We start from the raw sequence: 21,091 nt of genomic DNA on the forward strand, positions 1-21,091 counted from the left end.
TGTGAGTGTTTTTTTTAAGAACTCTCTGTGCTTATACCATTGGTCTGTATGTCTGTCTTTATGCCAGTACTACACTGTTTGGACTGCTGTAGCTTTCCTTAGTTTTGGGGACAGGGTAGGTAATTGTTAGTACTTTTCTTCCACGTCTTTACTTTTTTGGTGGTGGAGGAGTAGGGAGTCATTAAACCCTTTTATTGAACAGTATGGTGAATTTGTTGGCTTTGCTTCTTAATGAGTTGAATCTAATATTTTGTTGAGCTATAACATGGGAAAAACCAAAGAAAACATGGTAGAGGGGGAAAAAGAGACAAGTATAATTGGCTGTAAATATCGAGCCTCCTACCAATAGCCAGGTGAACGAGCTTGGAGTAGTTCCTCCAGTTCTTATGTAGTCGTCAGAGACTATAGCTCTGGCTCACGGCTTACTACAATGTCATGAGAAACCCTGAGGTAGAACCACCAGCTAAGCTGTTTCTGGATTCCTGACCTTCAGAAGTTGTATGAGATAACAGATACAATTTTAACCTACAAAGTTTTAGGGTATTTTTTGCTTGTGACATTGGTCAATAGTTCTCAAACCTCTTCCTCTCAGAAATGCTATATATTCTCAAAGTTGTTATGGACCCCAAAGAGTTTTTATTTTTTTGGATTGTATCTATGGGTACTAGGTATATTAGAGATTAAAACAAATTTTTTTAAAAGATTTTTTTTATTTGACAGAGATCACAAGTAGGCAGAGAGGCCCGCAGAGAGAGAGAGAGGGAAGCAGGCTCCCTGCTGAGCAGAGAGCCTGATGTGGGGCTGGATCCCAAGACCCTGGAATCATGACTTGAGCTGAAGGCAGAGGCTTTAACCCACTGAGCCACCCACGTGCCCCAGAGATTAAAACAAATTTTTTTAAAATGTATGTATTTGTTTTAAAAACATTATTAAATATTAACATAAATACCATTTCTTATGAAAAATGACTATTTTTTCAAAACAAAAAATAGTGGTGATGTTTTATGTTTTGTAAACCTCTTTAATGTCTAGCTTAATATTAGGACAGATGGATATGTGCTTGTACATTTCATCTGTTGTTTATGGTTGAAGGGTATGAAAAAAATTCAGTCTCATACAGATCTGTAGTTGGAAAAAGGAGGAATATCTTAACCTTTCCAGATAATTATAGCTATTTTTATTTGATTCTATAACAAGACTAGATAAGACATAGTTTCTCAGTAGTTAGTTACAGTGGAGAATCTGAAACCATATCAGTGCTATTTTTATACTTGTAACTTTAAATTTATTAGTTTTTCTTGCCTTTTGAGTAGATCTTTCCTGTGCATGATTTTATAACATCATGCATTAATCATGTGGAAGATATTGGTTGTGCAGATCTTCCAAATGTTGACAGATTTCATTGTACAGTATAAAAACAGTATCATTTGTCAATATCACCATCAATCTCAGAATAGATGAGTATGAGAAAGTGCCAAGCTCATGGTGATGGATACAAGTTTTCTAAAAGTCTAAGCTTCATTTGAAAGCCCCATTATTGGAGACAAATAGTATCAGTTCTCTTCTTTTAAGTGACAGGTTCTTTTTTTACCCAAGTCTGAATAATCATAGTTTGTCTGTTTTTCTTTCTAGTAAAAATGATATTTCATGACAAAAAAAAAGGAACTGGCTTAGCTTGTAATTCAATACCATTAATGCTCTTCAGTGTGACAATTATATTATTCTTTGGTATCCAGAATTCATCTATGCATACTTCCTACTCTTTCACAAAGATTTCATTTCTCCTTGCTATTGCAGATATTGCAGCTATGAACATTCACATACAAATCTCATGCATTTGTGCAAGAATTTCTCTGTTATATACTCCCAGGTGAAATTGCTGGGTTGTAGGCTACACACATGTTCAAATTTAGTAGGTTACCTCAAATAATTTTCTGAAGTATTTATACCTGTTCACCGTTGTCCATTTTTCTGTCAATTTTTTTTTTTAAGATTTTATTTGTTTGAGAGAGAGAGAGACAGAGATAGTGAGAGAGAGCGGTAGCAGGGAGGAGGGAGAAGCATGCTCTCTGCCTGAGCCATGAGCCAGATATGGGACTCGATCCTAGGACCCAGGGATCATAACCTGATCCAAAGGCAGACGTTTAACCCACTGAGCCACCCAGGTGCCCCTCTCTGTCAGTTCTTGATGCTGACTTGATCTTTTTCTCTGGCTTATGAAACATACCTGTCTACCCTCCCTCCACCTTTTTTCTCCTGTCAAGCTATAATGTAGAAGACATTTACATACAGTATAGTTTTTTCTTTGTCCCTCAGTGTGATATTTAATTTCTTTGAGATCAGGGGTGACATTCTACTTTTTGGAAACTGACCAGGATATGTACATGATGTGGATGTTTATGATCAGTGTTATTTATTATGTAATTTTAAAACATTAAATGATTAATAAAGGGCATGATTTGACATGGATAGCCTGAAATGTATAGTCAGTTAATGAAGCACAGATTGTATATATGTACACACACACATTATTAGAGGAAGTATTATGGTTATTTGATGAATAATATATAGAATCAAGATGATTTAGTGTGGTAAGACTGGAATATAATTGATTAGGGAATAATAGAATCTTCCACTAATCTTAATAATCCTTACATGAGTGTAAGACTTCACTTTTTTTTTTTCCAAAATGTTTTCTTGTTTAGGATTTTCTTACCAGTTAAAGTAAGCACAGACATGCATCCTTTTCTTATCCTTGCTGTCTGCCTCTCCCACCTCTCCTCACCCCATGTCCTTGGCAAACCATAATTGTTGATAGTGGTGATATCCATGTGTTTTGAATTTGGAAATCTTTGCATATGGTCTTATGAAGGCCATTACATAAAATGCCTTGGGCAATTTTTGTGGGTCACGGCAGCATCAAGGTGGATAGATAATATTTTAATATATAATGAATGGCAAAAATAATTGCTTTTGTGCTAATGTCAAAATCTTCAGCATTTGATCAGTGTTTTGTAATTACTGTTTTTTGAAAAATTAAAAGGGGGATATTGAAGGAACTTCCTTCTTAGCTTCTAATAAGAATCGTACTCTAAACACAATTCTGCAACTCAGTTTAATTAACTATTTTTATATAAATTCTGAGCAGATCAATTGTTTATTTAAAGCTACTAATATAGGTCATTATAAGAGACTGAGTTATTTTTTGGATTTCACCTCTCACCCCTTTTCCATCCTTTATTACTTTTCCCTTTCCAACAGTGCTAGTGTTAAGGTGCTCACAGTCCAAAGCAAGAGCCAGATAGGCTAGCAGTTCTGTTGCTGTGTATTATCACTATTGCAAAGTGGCATACTGAGGAACAGTGTAGTACAGTGGTCAAAGTCATGTTGAAGTCCCAGCTTTGCCACTGACTGACTGTGACAGCTTCTCCAAAGTTTTTTTCCTCTTCTGCTAAGAGATACTTGCCTCTTTAGGGTTAGGCCCATTTGCCTCTTAGGAGTGATGTGTATCTTAAATAAATTACTAGATTTTCGTAAGTACCTCAGTCAATGTTTGTTGTTTTTGTTTTTATTTGCTAAGTGTGACACAGGGTTGGGTCAAGGTCAAGGTGGAAGTTTTCCTAACTTACTGCTTAGTAAATCAGGAAAGACTTTTGTAGAAGACATAACTTTTTAGCTTAGTTTTCAGGGATGCTAAGAAACATTTCATATGGCAGCGGGGTTAATGGCAATTCATTTTGAGAGCTAGATATGCAAAAGGCATGGGAACATGTGAGAGCACAAAAGAATATGAGATGTTGGAAAGCTATAGTAAGTAGTTGAGTTTGTTCTTTCCCACCAAGCTCTTTTGAAGAATAAATAAGATGAGAGCCCTGAAACTACTTCGTAAGCCAACGAGCATTAAAAAAATGCTATCTTTTTGCATTCATTCTCATTACCTGGGCAAGTAACAAGTGAAAAATGGATTCTGATACAGGGAAATTGTCTCCGTAAGATTACTGTTGAACGAACAATGGGTGAGGAAATCAAGAGGACTGGACATTTGGAAGGAAGGAATTTTGCTTACCCAAATGATAATTATGTTACGAGTTAGGCTTAACAATAATTAAAAAAATTAATTAATTTATTTTTGAGAGAGAGAGAGAAGGGGAGGGACAGAGAGAGAGGGAGGGAGAGAATCTTAAGCAGGCTCCATGCCCAGCACAGAGCTTGACACAGGGCTTGATTCCACAACCCTGAGATCATGATGTGAGCCAAAACCAATGGTTGGACCCTGAACTGACTGAGCCACTCAAATGTCCCCTCACAATCATTTTAGAATTTAAACTTGAATAAGGTATTTTTGGGGGAGCATGAATTGACTCACTGTTTCTAAATTGTGTTGTGAAAATTTATTGGACTTGGAATCATAATACATGACTCTGCCATTTGGCCAAGTCATGTCAGGTTCTTTCAGGCTTTTGCTTCTTCATCCAGAGAATGGGATGATAATGTATTTCCTATTTTGTTGTAAGAATTATTATGGAAAAGTGAAAACACAATTATTATTTTTTGTGGTGACTCTAACTGTCCTTAAGTCAGTCTTCAAAACACCATGTATTCACTATACTATTTTGCTTCAGATTTCATGGGAAGACCATAATAAGAATGAAAATTTATAATACTAAATACAGTTAGCCTTCTGCATGTAGTGTGAGTGGATTAAGTCTTTTAAAGAGAAAGAAAGTGGTTTAGGTTCTTTTAAAGAAAATTTAATTATTTCTCATTTGTGCCATAAAGCCAGGGAAATTTTGATTCATTTTTTAGGACAAGGAAATTTTAAATAATCTGCAGTTGTTATATACCTTATTTCTTAAAGGTTGAAGCTGTCTGGGGGGTTATCTGTGTGTAAACTGATGGGGATACTTGGTCACATTCTAAGCCTGTGGAAAAGAAGACTCATTAACTCATTACTAGCCTTAAGTTTTTGCAGCATGTTTTAAAATTGTAGCCTGCCTAGTTCTTAGTGTATTTGAGCATGGTGGCATTCATGAAATTCAGTAACTTAGAATATTCTTTAAAAAGTTGCAGGACAGCTCTGAGTGTCTCTCTTACATGTACTTAAAGTCTCTTTCAGGATAGTATATTTGTGCTTGATAACCTATAATAATGTACCTTTTCTCAGACAAATGTTCAAGAACCTTTATGGCTAACTTTCCCACTTTGGCAGCTAGACTTATTACTTCCTTTGAGGTAATAGTGTTTGCTCTTCCCTGTGTGCAGCTTGTTTTTCCATTCCCTTGTGTCTTTATATTTTTGTGTCTTTTGAATGACATGGCATGATTCATGCATACATATTATTTAACTCCTCTCACCACTTTACTAAGTTCAAACTTCTTTTTAAGTCATTGTAAGCCCCACCTGACTTTGCTCTATTTTTTAAAAAATTATACACTTAAATCTGAGAGTTTTTGTATTAATTCATTTTTGCTTGAAAAATGAATTTTGCTTCATTTTGCTCATTATGTTTTAACTTCCTCTTAGAAACGTTTTTTTTTAAATGTGTGTTTCATTTAGATTATAATCTGTTTAAAGACCGGAGGCTTTGATTGTACTGTATTATCCCCTTCCAGCACTCTGCATATAAAAATTGAATATAATGTCCACAGATTAAGTCATCAGATGCTTATAATGGCTTCCTATCCTAGCTATCTTTCTTATAGAATTGAGTCAGAGTTCTGATCCATGTGTTATGTGTATGAAACAATTTACTGAAACCAGATTTTGACATTTGATTAGGCTGGTAGATCTAGATCTTTGATTGGAGGTGTCATTTTTATATTTTGTACTTGATAATATTGAGTAAAATAACAAAATATAAGGCAGGTAAATTATTTTTAAATCACTGTTTTTACACAGGTAGAAAGAAATTCGAGTTAATCTTAAACTTATGACTCTTAAAAATGGTCTTTATTAAGAAGAACAAAAATAAAGAATCATGAATCTGCATACTAAAGCAGTGAATAGTATTGTTATGCTAAAGCTCTTATCAACTATGAAATTACAACACTCCAAATCAGAATTGCCATTGTATTTTGTTACTCAAAATAACTTTTGATGATAGAAGGTAGTTTTAGTATTCAACTCAGATGGGAGAATATAAATATCTTCCATACCCTGAAGAATCTACTAGATTTCATTGTTTCATTTTATGTCAAAATTTTGTTGGTAATTCTTAAGTTACATTTGTAGAACTTAGTGAAGTGGGCCAATAATAAAATAAGTTAGGATGTAATAATTTAATCTTTTTGGGCTAGAGTATTTTCACTGTTTTTATATTGCAATTTTGACTAATTTTGTTGATACTACTATAAAGGTTAAATAATTAGAATAATTATAAATATTAGCAAAGGAAATTTTTACATTGATATTTCAGAACTTGTCTGAAAAGTTGCTGAAGAAAGAACTGGAGTTTACTCAGTTAGAGGAGAAACATAATGAAGAATGTGTGAGTAAAAAGAATATACAAGCAAGCCTTCATCAAAAAGACTTAGATTGTCAGCAGCTTCAGTCAAGATTATCTGCATCTGAAACCTCCCTGCAGAGAATACAGGCAGAACTAGGTGAAAAGGGGGAAACTACACAAAAGCTCAAAGAAGAACTATCTGAAGTGGAGACCAAATACCAGCATCTGAAGGCTGAGTTTAAACAGCTCCAACAGCAGAGAGAAGAAAAAGACCAGCACGGGTTACAACTCCAAAGTGAAATCAATCAAGTAAGAGATGTTACTTTTATTTATTATAATTCCTCCTATGGTTTCTTAGTGTGCTTGATAGTTACTTGATCATAATATAGTTCATTAAAAAAATATTGTCATTTAAAAGAATTAACTCTTAATTTTCATAATTGGCAAATTTGAGCAGATTTCAGTTCCTTTAATTTCATTTCAATTTTCCTTAATGAGAAAGAGGTGTTAGCACCTATCATATAATATTGTTGTGAAGTGTTTATAAATTAATACCTATAAATTGCTTAGGATGATACCTGGCAAATGGTAGGCATTCAACATATATTAATTGTAATTAACATATGTTAATTGTAATTAATTTAAATTGTTGATCTTCTTTAGAAATTCTTATCTTTTCTCTTTTATTTTTTGTTACTTAATTTTCCAAATATAATTATAGTTAAACCAATAATATAAAAATATCTGTATTTTAAAAGAAAAAACCAAATTAGTCATACAACTATTTTTATAATAATATCTAACTTAAATTAAGTTCTGTGTTCTTATTTTTTATAGGTAACATTATAAATTGGTTGAAAAAATGGAAATTTGGGGGATATTAAATTCTTTAGTCACTTTTTTGATAATATTCCACTATTTTCACTTAAATGATACTGACACTTTTTTTTTAAATGTTCAGTTGGCCAGCATATAGTATATCATAAATTTTTGGCGTAGTGTTCAATGATTCATTAGTTGTCTTTAACACCCAGTGCTCATCACCACACGTGCCCTCCTTAATACCCATCACCTGGTTACCCCATGGCCCCACCTCCCTCCCCTCTGTAACCCTCGGTTTGTTTTCTGGAGTCCAGAGTCTCTCATGGCTTCTCTCCCTTTCTGGTTTCTTCACATTCAGTTTTTCCTCCCTTCCCCTATGGTCCTCTGCTGTATTCCTTATGACCCATGTCCTCGTGTTCCACGTATGAGTGAAACCATATGATAATTTTCTTTTTCTGCCTGACTTATTTCACTTAGCTTAATCCCCTCCAGTTCCATCCATGTCAGTGCAAATGGTTGGTATTCATCCTTTCTGATGGCTGAGTAATATTCTATTGTATATATGGACCACATCTTTATCCATTCAGCTGTTGAAGGACATCTCAGCTCCTTCCACAGTTTGGCTATTGTGGACATTGCTGTTATGATACTTGCTTTTATGGCATCAGTCCTTCTGTCTTCTTGGCTTGTTATATTCTTCCTATTTCTCTTCTCTTTGATGAATGCACTGATTACTTCACTTGTCACTTCTCTAGTAATCGTTTGCTGACCATTGCCATTTCTCCCTTCCTGACCCCCCAAAGGTGGCTTAAGCACTTACATATTTTGATTGTTTTACTTGTCACAGTATAGTATATTATCATATAACTTATGTGTCTTTCTTCATAGATTCTGAACTCTTTGGGTGCAAAGGACCATGTCTTACTCATTTTTTTTTAAAGATTTTATTTATTTATTTGACAGCCAGAGATCACAAGTAGGCAGAGAGGCGGGCAGAGAGAGAGGAGGGGAAGCAGGCTCCCTGCTGAGCAGAGAGCCCCATGTAGGGCTCGATTCCAGGACCCTGAGATCATGACCTTAGCTGAAGGCAGAGGCTTTAACCCACTGAGCTACCCAGGCACCCCTAATTAGTTTTTTCTTACTTGCATATTGTCTACCATTCCCATTGGACTGTGAGCTCCTTAGTGTGAGAAATTTGTCATAAAATGGTTTTATTTTATACTCTGTCAGTGTCTATACTTAGGACTTTCAACAAATATTTTTTAAAAAGATTCTATTTATATATTTGTCAGAGAGAGTGAGCGAGTGAGTGCACAAGCAGAGGGAGCAGCAGGCTCCCCAATGAGCAAGGAGCTCAATGTGGGACTCAATAACAGGACCCTGGGATCATGACCTGAGCCAAAGGCAGACGCTTAATCAACTGAGGCACCCCGGCATCCCTTTCAGCAAATATTTATTGGAAGGATGGAAGTGAATCTCACCTTTTTTTCCTAACCTTAAAGAGTATAGGCATGAACTGGTTTCGTTTTGCTCTCCATTGTATCCTTAGCACCCGTTTTGGTATGACAAAAGTAGATGGTGGCAACTGTCAACAAAGGACTTAAAGACAAAGCAGTGTTTATTCTTTTTTTTAAAAAATATTTTATTTATGTATTTGACAGAGATCACAAGTAGGCAGAGAGGCAGGCAGAGAGAGAGGAGAAAGCAAGCTCCCTGCGGAACAGAGAGCCTGATGTGGGGCTCGATCCCAGGACCCTGGGATCATGACCTGAGCTGAAGGCAGAGGCTTTAACCCACTGAGCCACCCAGGTGCCCCAGCAGTGTATATTCTTCATATTTGTGTTTATGAGCAGTTCTAAAATAGCCACAGATGTGTAGATAATAATGTTACATAATGAAAAGATTGGGTGTCATCATTTTAATTTTTAAAAATTTATTTAACATACATCTTGAATAGCACAGTGGATTTAATTATTTATTTTAAAGATTTTATTTATTTGCAAGAGAAAAGAAAAAGCACAAGCGAGGGGGAGGGGCAGAGAGAGAGGGAGAAGTAGACTCCCCATGGAGCAAGGAGCCTGACTCAGTACTTAATCCTGGGCCCCCTGGATCCTGACCTGAGCCCAAGGCAGACACTTAACTGATTGAGCCCCCCAGGCGCCCCAGCATATTGGATTTAGAAACCCGCTGCCTGAGTTCCAGTTCTGTGGCTTACAAGCTGTGTGATCTCAGGCACAGTATTTAACCTGAGCTTGTTTGCTTATCTCTAATATGGGTAATAATGGAATCTTATTCATAGGGCTGTACATATAAGAATTAAATTAGTTAAGGGACGCCTGGGTGGCTCAGTTGGTTAAGCGGCTGCCTTCGGCTCAGGTCATGATCCCAGCGTCCTGGGATCGAGTCCCACATCGGGCTCCTTGCTCGGCGGGGAGCCTGCTTCTCCCTCTGCCTCTGCCTACCACTCTGTCTGCCTGTGCTTGCTCTCTCTCTCTAACAAATAAATAAATTTAAAAAAAATTAAAAAAAAAAAAAGAATTAAATTAGTTAATATTTTGATTTAGAGTAGGGCTTGGCGCTTAGTAAGTATCGTTAGAAGTGTAATGAGTAAAGAATTATGTATATAGGTGTGCAAACTGAATTTACTCTAGAGTATATACTATATATCTCAAAATGATTGTGATTTTAGGGTAGACCATTCTATTAATAATTCCAGCGTTTACTATTTTTACTCTTGATTTAACCTCTTTTTCTTCAACATGTTTACTCTAAAATGGTATAGACATCATTGTTTTAAGTAATTTTGGCCTGCACCCAACCTTAGACACCCTTTTTTGAGATTCTTTTTTTTAAATCAAAGATCAGGGATTTATCAGGAATTGTATAGTATTGAATGACAAAGTTATTTATAGTACACATCCCTTTTTCTTACCCCTTTGGTAAATCTACACTTCAGAACAATAGTTCTCTTTAATTTGCTTGGTTCTCAGTTCTGTCTGCACATTAGAATCACCTGGGGAGATTAATTTAAATTTAATTTAAATTAAAAAAATTAACAGTATGAAGGCCTCACCCTTGGTCCAATTAAATCATAATCTCTGACATAGTCCTGGGCACTGGCATATTCAAATGTTTTCCCTGTAATTATATTATGCAGCTGAATTTGAAAACTGCTGCTCTTTGAAGTGTTACTTTTTGGCAAGTGATTTCTAAGGTTTTCTGAAGCTGAACATCACCTGATTCTTATTAGGAAAACATGGGTTTCTGGGATTTAGAAAAAATGTATTAAATCTAAACTTACATGGAAGGAGTCTGATTATATGTGCATTAACAGTGATACCAGGAGATTCTTCTATTGTATGTACAACTAGTGATTTGACAATTCTGTACATTACTGAATGCTTATCATAGTGAGTATAGTCACCATTTGTCACTCTGCCTTGTTATTACAGTATTATTAACCGCATTTGCTTTGCTATACTCTTCATCTCTGTGACTTATTTTATAACTGGAGTTTGTGTCTCTTCATAAGCCGGAGATTCTTATCCAGCAAGTTTAAGAACTAGACATGGATGATGCCTGTTTGTAAGAGATCATGCAATTTGGGTGTTTGAAATACGAATTAATCTTGAAGGCCTCATTTGCTTTTACATATCAAGATTGTGCCTAATTATTGTAGTATGAAGGAGAAGGTTTGGGATTTACTTTGTAGAGCTAATCCACTACGTATTAAGAAGAGGAATAAAGGGGCACCTCGGTGGCTCAGTGGGTTAAGCCTCTGCCTTCGGCTCAGGTCATGGTCTCAGGGTCCTGGGATAGAGCCCCGCATAGGGCTCTCTGCTCGGCAGGGGCCTGCTCCCCCCACCCCACGCCTGCCTTTCTGCCTACTTGGGCTCTCTCTCTCTCTGTCAAATAAATAAATAAATGAATCTTTAAAAAAAAAAAAAAGAAGAGGAATAAAAAGAAAAATAAATTAAAAAAATAGAAAGATGTTAGAGTGCTGGCTAAGGACAAGAATAAAATAAATGCTTTCTTTTTAACTGGTACCAATTCTTGTTTTAGTTAGATGGAAACATGTTTTTTACTTTAAAAATTAACTTTGGTTTTCTTTATTAAAGATAGAGTGTATTCTAATAGCCACAGATTGTTTCATAGCATAAGAAAATAGTGGGTGTCCACTTTTCTGATAGAACTTTGTTTTATCCTAGGACGCCTGGGTGGCTCAGTCAGTTAAACGTCTGCCTTCGGCTCGGGTCATGATCTCAGGGTTCTGGGATAGAGGTCTGTGTTGGGCTACTGCTCAGTGGGGAGCCTGCTTCTCCCTCTGCCTGCTGATCCCCATGCTTGTGCTCTTTCTCTCCGACAAATAAATAAATAAAATCTTTAAAAAAAAAATAAAAGAACTTTGCTTTATCCTGACCAACTATGAATTTTTATGGAAAAAAAATGTAAGTGTAGTATATATAAGTATAAATATGACACAGAGACTATAGGTTGTTAATATTTTTGCATTTAAAATGAATAGTTTTGATTGAAAACAATTGTACAGAATGTTTGTTATTAATTTTTAATTTTGCTGAGGTACTTGCATTTGCATGTATTATGAGACTGGTGTTTAGGAACACTCTTAGTGTGTAAACCTTGCCAAATGTCTTGCAACTTTTTAAAAATATCATATAGCTCATTTTTGTTCATATTCCCAGCACTTGTGCAGTTATTCTTCTGAAATTAATACAAAGTTTTTTCTTTTTTTATGGGAATTTCCCCTCCCCCAAGAGAAACTGACTACTGTTTCTGGTAGTATTAAAGAAAATAAAGAATTTAAGAGAGTGATAGTTCTTAGTTTCAGGGGAAATCTCACCTTTAGTTTTAACTGGGTAGGAATTTTAAAGTTAATGAATGAGGGACACCTAATATTTAAACAAAAATACTCTTTCTTCTCTTTTATTTAGAAATTATGTGCTAATTCGAGAATTTGGGAATGCTTTGTGCTCTATTCAATATCCAAATATAATAAGTTAATTGTAGTGGTTTGTAATTATGAAAAAAACAAGAATCACTATGAAATTAAAAAAAAAAATACTGTGGAATAGGTCTGAGTGTGTACCTTGACTGTCTTCATTTTTTTCTTTTTTAATTGGACTCATGACCCTGAGATTAAGACCTGTGCTGAGATCCAGAGTCAGAAGCTTAACTGACTAAGCCACCTACCTGCCTTGAGCATCCAGATTTTTAAATTTTATTTTACTGTTTTAAGCTCCTCAAGTGATTCTGACACTCAAGTCCAAACAAGAGCCTTTGGTCCACTGTATTTTTGTCTGTGTTTGTTTAAGAGAACAAAAAGCCCCAAAATTGTGATGTTTATTCAGTTTTATGTGAGCCATCATAATTTATGTGATTAAAATTCAGCTGAATCTTAGGTTCCTCCCAAATACATGAAAATTAAGATTTATACTTATATTGGTAAAAAAGAAAACATTGTTTAGAAAGTAGGTAGGTCATGGTGGTGATCAGTGTGTGTAGGTTCTCGCATATGTACTACACAAACTTTTCTTTTTTCTTTTTTAAAGTTACATACCAAACTTCTGGAGACAGAGCGCCAGCTAGGTGAAGCTCATGGTAGGCTAAAGGAACAGAGACAACTTTCAAGTGAAAAGTTGATGGATAAAGAACAACAAGTGGCTGATCTACAGCTCAAACTTTCTCGTTTAGAAGAACAGGTAAGCTAACATTTCAAGTTACTTTATAATAGCAAGTTTATTGATAGATTTGAGGCATCTTAAGTAGATTTATGGTCCAATTTTTTAATTGTTAAGAGCTTTAATTAGACATTTTTACTTTAAATTGTGACATTTATTTCTCCCCACTAAAAACATCCTACTTATTATTAACCAAATTAGGTCATTTTGTTGTGACTGTATTCTCTAAAGTCTCAATTAAAATGTGTTGAGAAGACTACTCTTTTAGCTTGAGGCAAGAAAGACTCTGGGGGTGAACCTTTATTAGGCTGCTGAAGGGGAGGAGTCTTCCTGCCCAGGAAGGACAATTTCCCAGTAAAACAGTGAAACATGAACACAGTTGGTGAGGATCTTTAATGACACATATTTGGTGCATATAAACTTTGAGTTGGCATTTAAAGATTTTCACTTTTGCAATTTAAGCATATGATTGAATGCTATGGTAATTAAAGATGCAGTTGTCAAAAATAGTGACTATTATTTGGTTAAAGTAGAAGTTATAATTAAATTATGCCTTCCACTAGAATTGAACAAACACTGAGAGGTAAAATCTATAACTTCATCAACTGGTTTTCTTCTAGATCTAGAATCTTAGAGATGATAGATAACCCATTCTTTTCCAGTAAGTAAATAAGTATATTATAGGAAAAAAAAAAAACAAATACTGATACTGTGGTTTAGATTATTGTTACAAATAATCTGTATGTAATCAATTCCTTGATCTTACTACTATACAAAAAAGCAGTAATAAACTAAATGCCAACCTAGGGAAAGAATTGTGTTCTTAGGATTAGAGTCTATTCCTAGGGAATAGTTTTATAATCATGAGATTAAGATTCCATAAGGAATGAGATACTGCTTTTAAAGTTGATTTTATATATTGTCTGAATTTAGATTTTTTCTTCAGACTTGAGAATTTTGAGAATTGAAGTAATGCCAGATTTTTTTTTTATTAACGACATATAATGTATTATTGGTTTCAGAGGTACAGGTCTGTGATTCAATAGTACCCAGAGCTTATTACATCACATGCCCTCCTTAATGTCCATCACCCAGCTACCCCATCCCTCCACCCACCTCCCCTCCAGCAAGCCTCAGTTTGTTTCCTATGATTAAGAGTCTCTTACAGTTTCCTCTCTCTCTGGTTTCTCCCTCTCTGGTTTCGTCTTGTTTTATTTTTTCCTCTCTTCCCCTATGATCCTCTGTTTTGTTTCTTAAATTCCACATGTCAGTGAGACCATATGATAACTGGCTTTCTCTAGATTGATTTATTTCACTTAGCATAATACCCTCTATTCCATCCATGTTGTTGCAAATGGCAAGATTTCATTTTTTGATAGCTGAGTAATATTCATATATATATATATATATATATATATATACACACACACACACACACACACACACACACACACACACCATATCTTCTTTATCCATTCATCTGTTGATGGACATCTGGGCTCTTTCCATAGTTTGGCTATTGTGGACATTGCTGCTATAAACCTTGGGGTGCAGGTGCCCCTTTGGATCACTACATTTGTATCTTTGGGATAAATACCCAGAAGTGCAATTGCTGGCTTGTAGGGTAGCTCTATTTCCAACTTTTTGAGGAACCTCCATACTGTCTTCCAGAGTGTAATGCCAGATACTTATGAATGATAGCATTATGCCTTTAAATTGTGAGGTGACAATCTACAATTTTTTTTTAAGTTGAAGGAAAAAGTAACAAATTCTACAGAATTGCAGCATCAATTAGATAAAACGAAGCAACAGCATCAAGAACAACAAGCTCTTCAGCAAAGCACTACAGCAAAACTTCGAGAAGCTCAGGTAAATATTAGTATGTGAAATATTAGCCTTTTAAATAGAAATTAACCAAATCATTATTCTTCTGTTATAAAACGAGATAATGTGAAAAACTTGATTATGAAGGGCTTTGATAATTTTTAGTGTCTGGATGATCAGAAAATCTTTTCCTTTTAATTGCTATGTTGAAATTTTCTATTTTAAAATTATCATAACTAGATTTATTATTATAAGTAGACTTGTATAAAACATTTAAATTTTATTAAATTTCTTTACTAAATTGACCTATTTAAATAAAATATATTTATTAAATTATATATACAAAATAAATTATTTATTGCTTATTATTTTTAAAAGTACTTTATTTAAAAAACTTTAAAAATGCAAATAAAATTTCCTAATTTAGCCCAGTTAAAAAGAATATTTTGTATTTACAGTAGACATTAATAATTTTTGGTCATGTCTTTCCCTACTTCCGAGCTATCATGTGAACACTGGAATTGTAGGTATAAAAAATATAAGTCATTGGGTTACATTTATACAGATTCTATAGTATAGCTTAAAAGATTGAAAGGAGTAAAATTTTTGTTTTGTTACAGTGAGGGGAAGAGGGTGCCCAAGTGTTTGAAATGAATTTGAAATGAAATGAATTTGACTTTGACATTCATTTATTTCTTCAATCTTTGATTAATTCATTGAATATTATTGAGCACTATATGTCAGGCACTGTGGTAAACACTGAAAATAAAGAGATGAGTAAGACACAGTGCCTGCCTTCTAGAAAATGGCAATCTAATGATGTGCACATAGAAACAATGTTGGAATTTAAAGGAGGCTGTAAGGAATACGTCTCTTACCATTCTGAGTTTGGAGAATGGGGTGGGAGTTAGGTGGATAGAGATAAAAATATTGTACTCATTTACTTGTTTTTTTTTGTTTATCCAGTCAACAAATGTGTTTTAATGTCTACTCTAAGCCAAGGAAGTGATTTTGTGGCTGTGGCAGCAAATGAAATAGACAAAGCTTTCTGCTCTCACGGTTAAGTGCTATGGAGATGAAAAAGAACAGGGAGTAGGAAAGATCTGGGGGGGCTGGAGGTGGGACTGCAGTATTAGATAGGATTGGCAGTGAGGGCCTCTTTGAGAAGATGAAAGACTAGAAGGAGAGGAGAATGTGAGGCATGTGGATATCAAAGAGTGCATCAGTACATTAAAAGGCCCTGAAGCAGGAGCATGTCTAAGAAATAACAGGAAGCCAGTGGCTGGAGTGGTATGAATGGTGAGAAGGGTAAGAGGGGCACAGAGTCATGGAGACCACAAAGAATGAGAACATGTAAGGCTTCATAGATCATTTAAGGATTTTACTTGTGAGTGATGTGAGAAATCATTGAAGGGTTCTGAGAGTACACTGTGGGGACACATGAGTATAAGCGAAGAAATTAGCTAAGAGACTACTACGGTGATCCAGATAAGAAATGATACATGGCTTGGATCAGAGTGGAAGCAGCACAGGTAGTGAGAACTGGTTAGAGGCTATGTATGATAGCCTCTATCATATGTATGATAGCCTCTATGATAGATTGATGTGGGATATATAGAGAGAAGTGGATGATTCCAAGAAGTTTGGCCTGGGTAGTTAGGATGGAGGTCAAACAAGATGAAGACTGAGAGTCCTATTGGGCTTGGCAACATGGAGGTCATTGATGACATTGATAAAAGCAACTTGGATAGAGGAGGTATGAAAGCCTGATGGAAAGTGTTCAAGAGAAAATGGAAAGAGAGAGTTTGATACAATGAATATAGATAACTCTAGGAGTTTTACTGTAAAGAGTAGCAAAGAAATAGAGTAGTAAGACTGAGGTAAAGAATTTAGCATGGGTCTGCAGCCAAATGTGCTTTTTTATAGTGTATCCCAGAATTAAATTTATTCATCCAGTCACAGCTGGAAATGAGTCATTCAACTTCTTAGAGGCAGGTTGTCTCTTGGCCTGAAGGTAGAGCAAGGGGCTGAGTTGAACATGCTTTAGTTCCTTATTCTAAACTTCCAGTTAAATTTTCATTCCCTGGGGAAGAAGAAGAAAAGGATGTTGAAGAAGCCAGTCAGTCTCTACTTACAGAAACATGAAAAGTCCTTAAAACCCCTAAAAAGGAAGTGTAATCAGTGTCATTCTAGGTGTAGATACGTATATAAAATTATTATGGCATCACAAAGGGCAATTATCTAACTCAAGAGTCTGGAAAAGAACAGTCATTGGAAACTTATTAAAAGTGACAATTTGAGTTGCAAAGGATATGTAGATGTTTCTGTGTTTGTGAAGATGATTATAGTAAGTATATTCCAAGTAGAAATTAAAAGGACAAGGATACTGAAGCTGATATGAACTATACTGTTAGGTTTTGCTAGAGCTTAAAGAATAATTTAGAGTTTAGTTAGAGAGGAGGCCAGAGCATTAGACATGAGTTAAGTTTATAGAAGGTCTTGTGTGACATTTATCTTTGAAGATAGAAAGGTATAGGAGGTCTTGAGATAGAACTCCTGTGGCCAGATTGGGTTTTTAAGTAGGTCATTGTTGTAGTTTTGTGAAAGGTGGATTTCAGAGGGAATATTCTGAAGCAGGAGTTCAGTTAAAAGACTAATAATATGCAATAGTTTAGATGAAAATAATAATGCCTTAGTTCAAGCAATTGTTGAAAGAGCAAATATGATTAATACTTGGGCAGTAAAATAAGTAGGACTTAATAGTTGTAGGGAATGAGAGAGAAAGAGGATGACTTCCAGATTGATAACACTGGGTACACGGTAGATGGAGGTGTCATCAAATATGTGAGTCAGCCTGAGACAAATGGACATTTCATCAGGCTGTATGATGAGTTCAGTTTTGGACATTGCTGAGGCACCTATAGGATATATTTATTTAAAGCTTAGAGGAGGAGACCAGGCTATATATATTAGCTGTGAGAAACATCACTATATATGGGGTAAATGCAATTACCAGGGAGGGAGTGTAGTGAGGAGAACAGATAACTGCTAACATAGGACTTCTGGGAAACACTAGCACTTAATGGCATCGAGTGGAGGAAGAGCAGCCCAAAGAAAGAGAACAATCAAAGTAATTAAGGAGAACCTGCAGAGTAGAATCCAAAAGATTGGGGAGAGTCAAGAGTTGGAAGTAATCAGTAACTTCAAATGTGGACATGTAGTAGGGATGCCAAGTATGATAAGTGAAAAATGTCCATTATATTAAACTATAATTACATATTATAAATATATATTCTTAAGTATATTTTAAGAATAAATTAGTGACCTTATTAAACATAATTTCAATAAAATGATAGAGATGGCTGAGTTTTGATGAGTAAATGAGTGATGAGGGAGTTGGAAAAGTAAATTTGAATTAATTTTTTTAAAGAGATCATTTATTTATTTATTTATTTATTTATCTGACAGAGACAGAGAGAGAGGCAGTGAGAGTAGGAACACAAGCAGGGGGAGAGGGAGAGGAAGAAGCAGGCTTCCTGCTGAGCAGGGAGCCCAATGCAGGCCAGGCTGACCCCAGGACCCTAGGATCATGACCTGAGCTGGAGGCAGACGCTTAACCACTGAGCCATTCAGATGCCCCTTGAATTACTTTTTTAGAATTTAAAAATGAATTGTATAAAGACTGGGCAGAGATGAGTTGGGCTTGTTCTGGGAATTGTTTTTGAAAACAAAAGATGCCTGAACATGTTTATAGTCTACGACAAAGGGACTAGTAGAAAGGGAATAATTGAGGATACTGAAGGAGAGGTTACAGAAATAATAAGTTATTGAAAAGCTATGAGATAACAGATAAAATGGGTGGTGGTAAATTTGAACTTACCCTCCCCTGAAGAATATTCTTTGAAGCTTGAGGAAAGAAAGTATCTGTCTTTATAGATATGGGGATGGAAAATCAAGGTGCATCATCCCAGAAGATTTACCCCCTCCCCCCCTTTTTTTGGATAAAGTTGGAGATGGCAATAGTTGAATGAAAGGCAGGCAGATATTAAGAATTTGGAGAGAATACTGAAGCTTTTAAGTAGTTGTTGAGGCAGATATTTGAGGGTAAGAACCTTAATCAAGTGAAAGGATTGGTAAGATGCTTCTGAGTATGTGATGGAGGTTGGACTCTAGAACTCTGTAGTGGCAATAGTCTATGAAGGTTTAGGATTTTGTTCTCACAGTGCTTAGAAATGTAGATGTGGAGTCAGCAGTTTGCAACATTGATCTAGGATTGGGCTTTTTTTCCGGTGGCTCTGTTGGGAATTTGAAGGTGAAAGGAACAGGAGAATGTTGAATAGTTGAGAGAATAGTTAAGGTTAGTTCATATCTGTATATTAGATTCAGGAAGAGAAATGAAGCATAAGCTACATATGCTAGAAGAAAGTTGAGGTCAGTGTCTGTTCGGCATTGAAAAATAGGAATGAGGTCATGAAATTGGAAGATGGTCAGGAAGTTGTGGTCACAGAGTAGTTGGACAGTTGAAATTTTCATCTGGAACAATTTCAAGTGGTTATAAGATCCTACATGTGAGTGATTGAATAAAATGAGTAAGGGTACAGGGATTAAGATGATATGAATGTTGAGGCTGTGCTCTTAATTCTTTGTATATTTTGTATTTCCCAGAAATTGGCAGAAATTGGGATTGAGAGAAAAACTAAATCAGGTCTCAAGTCTTCAGTGGATGAGGTAGGGAATTATAGATGAGAGCAAAACAGAATAGAGTATAGAATACATGAATAACATACTCCCCAAAGCAGCATGAAGCTTTTACATGATGGGGAGAGTTATGGGGTGAAACACCAGGAAGGAGTCAGCCTCCCTTGCTTGCCCAGCAGAATGGCTCTTACATATCTGAGTGTTGAGGGGGAATCAGCCTCTGTAAAGGGTGAACCAAATTTCACTTCTGACTTGGAAATAGAGTGACTATTCTGGAAAAAAGCTTAGTCCTGGAGCTGTGGTTCCAGAAGATGAGTGGGATGTGGAGAGAGGGGTCATTAGTGGCAGAAGTAGAGAATGAGATCAGATGGGTTAGGTTGCCTTTCATCATTTTGTGATTAAAACTTAGAGGAGAAACATGTTTGAAAGTGATCTCAAATAGTGCAGTATTGGTGCAAATTGTTGAGAGTACCAGGTGGTTGCTGACTCGATCTGAGCACGGTAGTGTGGGGTACTGTAAGGTTTGCAGAGGGCCAGGTTAGGGCCTGGTTTAGGGAGAAGTTCTCTCTGGCTGTATTAGAATGATGGAGGCAGAGCCAAAGGCTGTGGGTTAGATAGCTCCAGAATATTAATGGGCATTGTTCTGGATGTGGGCTGATGCACCCTGCTCTGTGTAACACTAGGCCCTTGGTAAAGTAAAAGAAGAGGAATCCCTTGATGTATATCAATATAAGAGTCCTACTGGAGTATTGAAGTAAGCCTTCACACACATGAGTATACGTGTGTTAGAGTGCAATCCTTTATTGTTCTGTTCATTCAACAAATATCTTAGAGAGCTTGCATACATCAGTGAGTAAAACAGACAAAAATCCTTACCTTTGTGGAGTGTACATTCTAGTGAGGGGGTGGAGGGAAACTGATAAACATGAAAAGTAAGTAATTTACTTAGTGTGTTAAAAGTTAAGTGCTATGGAAAGGGAAAAAAAACATTCAAGAGAAGGAGTATTGGAGTGGCTGCAATTTTATTTTATATTTTAATTTTTTAAAAGATTTATTTATTTTACTAACAGAGAGGGTACTCATGAGTAGGAGGAGGGGTAGAGGGTGAGGGAAAGAGACAGACTGCCTGCTGAGGCAGATTATTAATGCTGGGCTGAGTTTCATGACCCTGAGATCTGGTCTCAGCCAGAATCAGGAGTCCGATGCTCAACCAACTGAGCCACCCACGTGCCCCTAAAGGCTGCAATTTTAAATGTAATGGTTAGGGTAGGCATGATGGAGTAGGTGACATTTGAACAAACGTTTGAAGGAGAGGAAATGAGCCATGTGATTTTGTGGGAAAGGTATTCTAGACAGAAAAAACAGTGCAAAGGCCCTACAGTGGGTGTGCCTGGTGTGATAAGCAATAAGGAGAGTCCCATGAGTCTGCCGTGGATTAAAGAAGAGGAGGAGTAGTGTGGGCAGTGAGGTTCAAGTGTTAGAATAATAATGTGATTAATTGAAGGTTGTTTTTAGGAATTAAATTCTAATTTATTATCAATAATATAGGTTTATATTATTGAATATATAGTTCTAGTTGTTTAAGTTTACCATGTTAAATGTA

The 21,091-nt window shown here is 35.8% G+C and overlaps 1 protein-coding gene across 1 annotated transcript in view; it reads left to right on the plus strand.

Annotated features, from left to right (window-relative positions):
- Positions 1 to 21,091, plus strand: part of EEA1 (early endosome antigen 1) — a 118,132-nt gene that overhangs the window by 58,817 nt on the left and 38,224 nt on the right. Inside the window, exons 12-14 of the mRNA XM_080809928.1 lie at positions 6,416 to 6,754; positions 12,838 to 12,987; positions 14,716 to 14,835. Of these exons, the coding sequence (XP_080666054.1) occupies positions 6,416 to 6,754; positions 12,838 to 12,987; positions 14,716 to 14,835 (609 nt within the window). The remainder of the gene's footprint in view (positions 1 to 6,415; positions 6,755 to 12,837; positions 12,988 to 14,715; positions 14,836 to 21,091) is intronic.

The sequence above is a fragment of the Martes martes genome (assembly GCF_963455335.1).
Source record: "Martes martes genome assembly, chromosome: 8".
NCBI classification, from domain to species: domain Eukaryota; kingdom Metazoa; phylum Chordata; class Mammalia; order Carnivora; family Mustelidae; genus Martes; species Martes martes.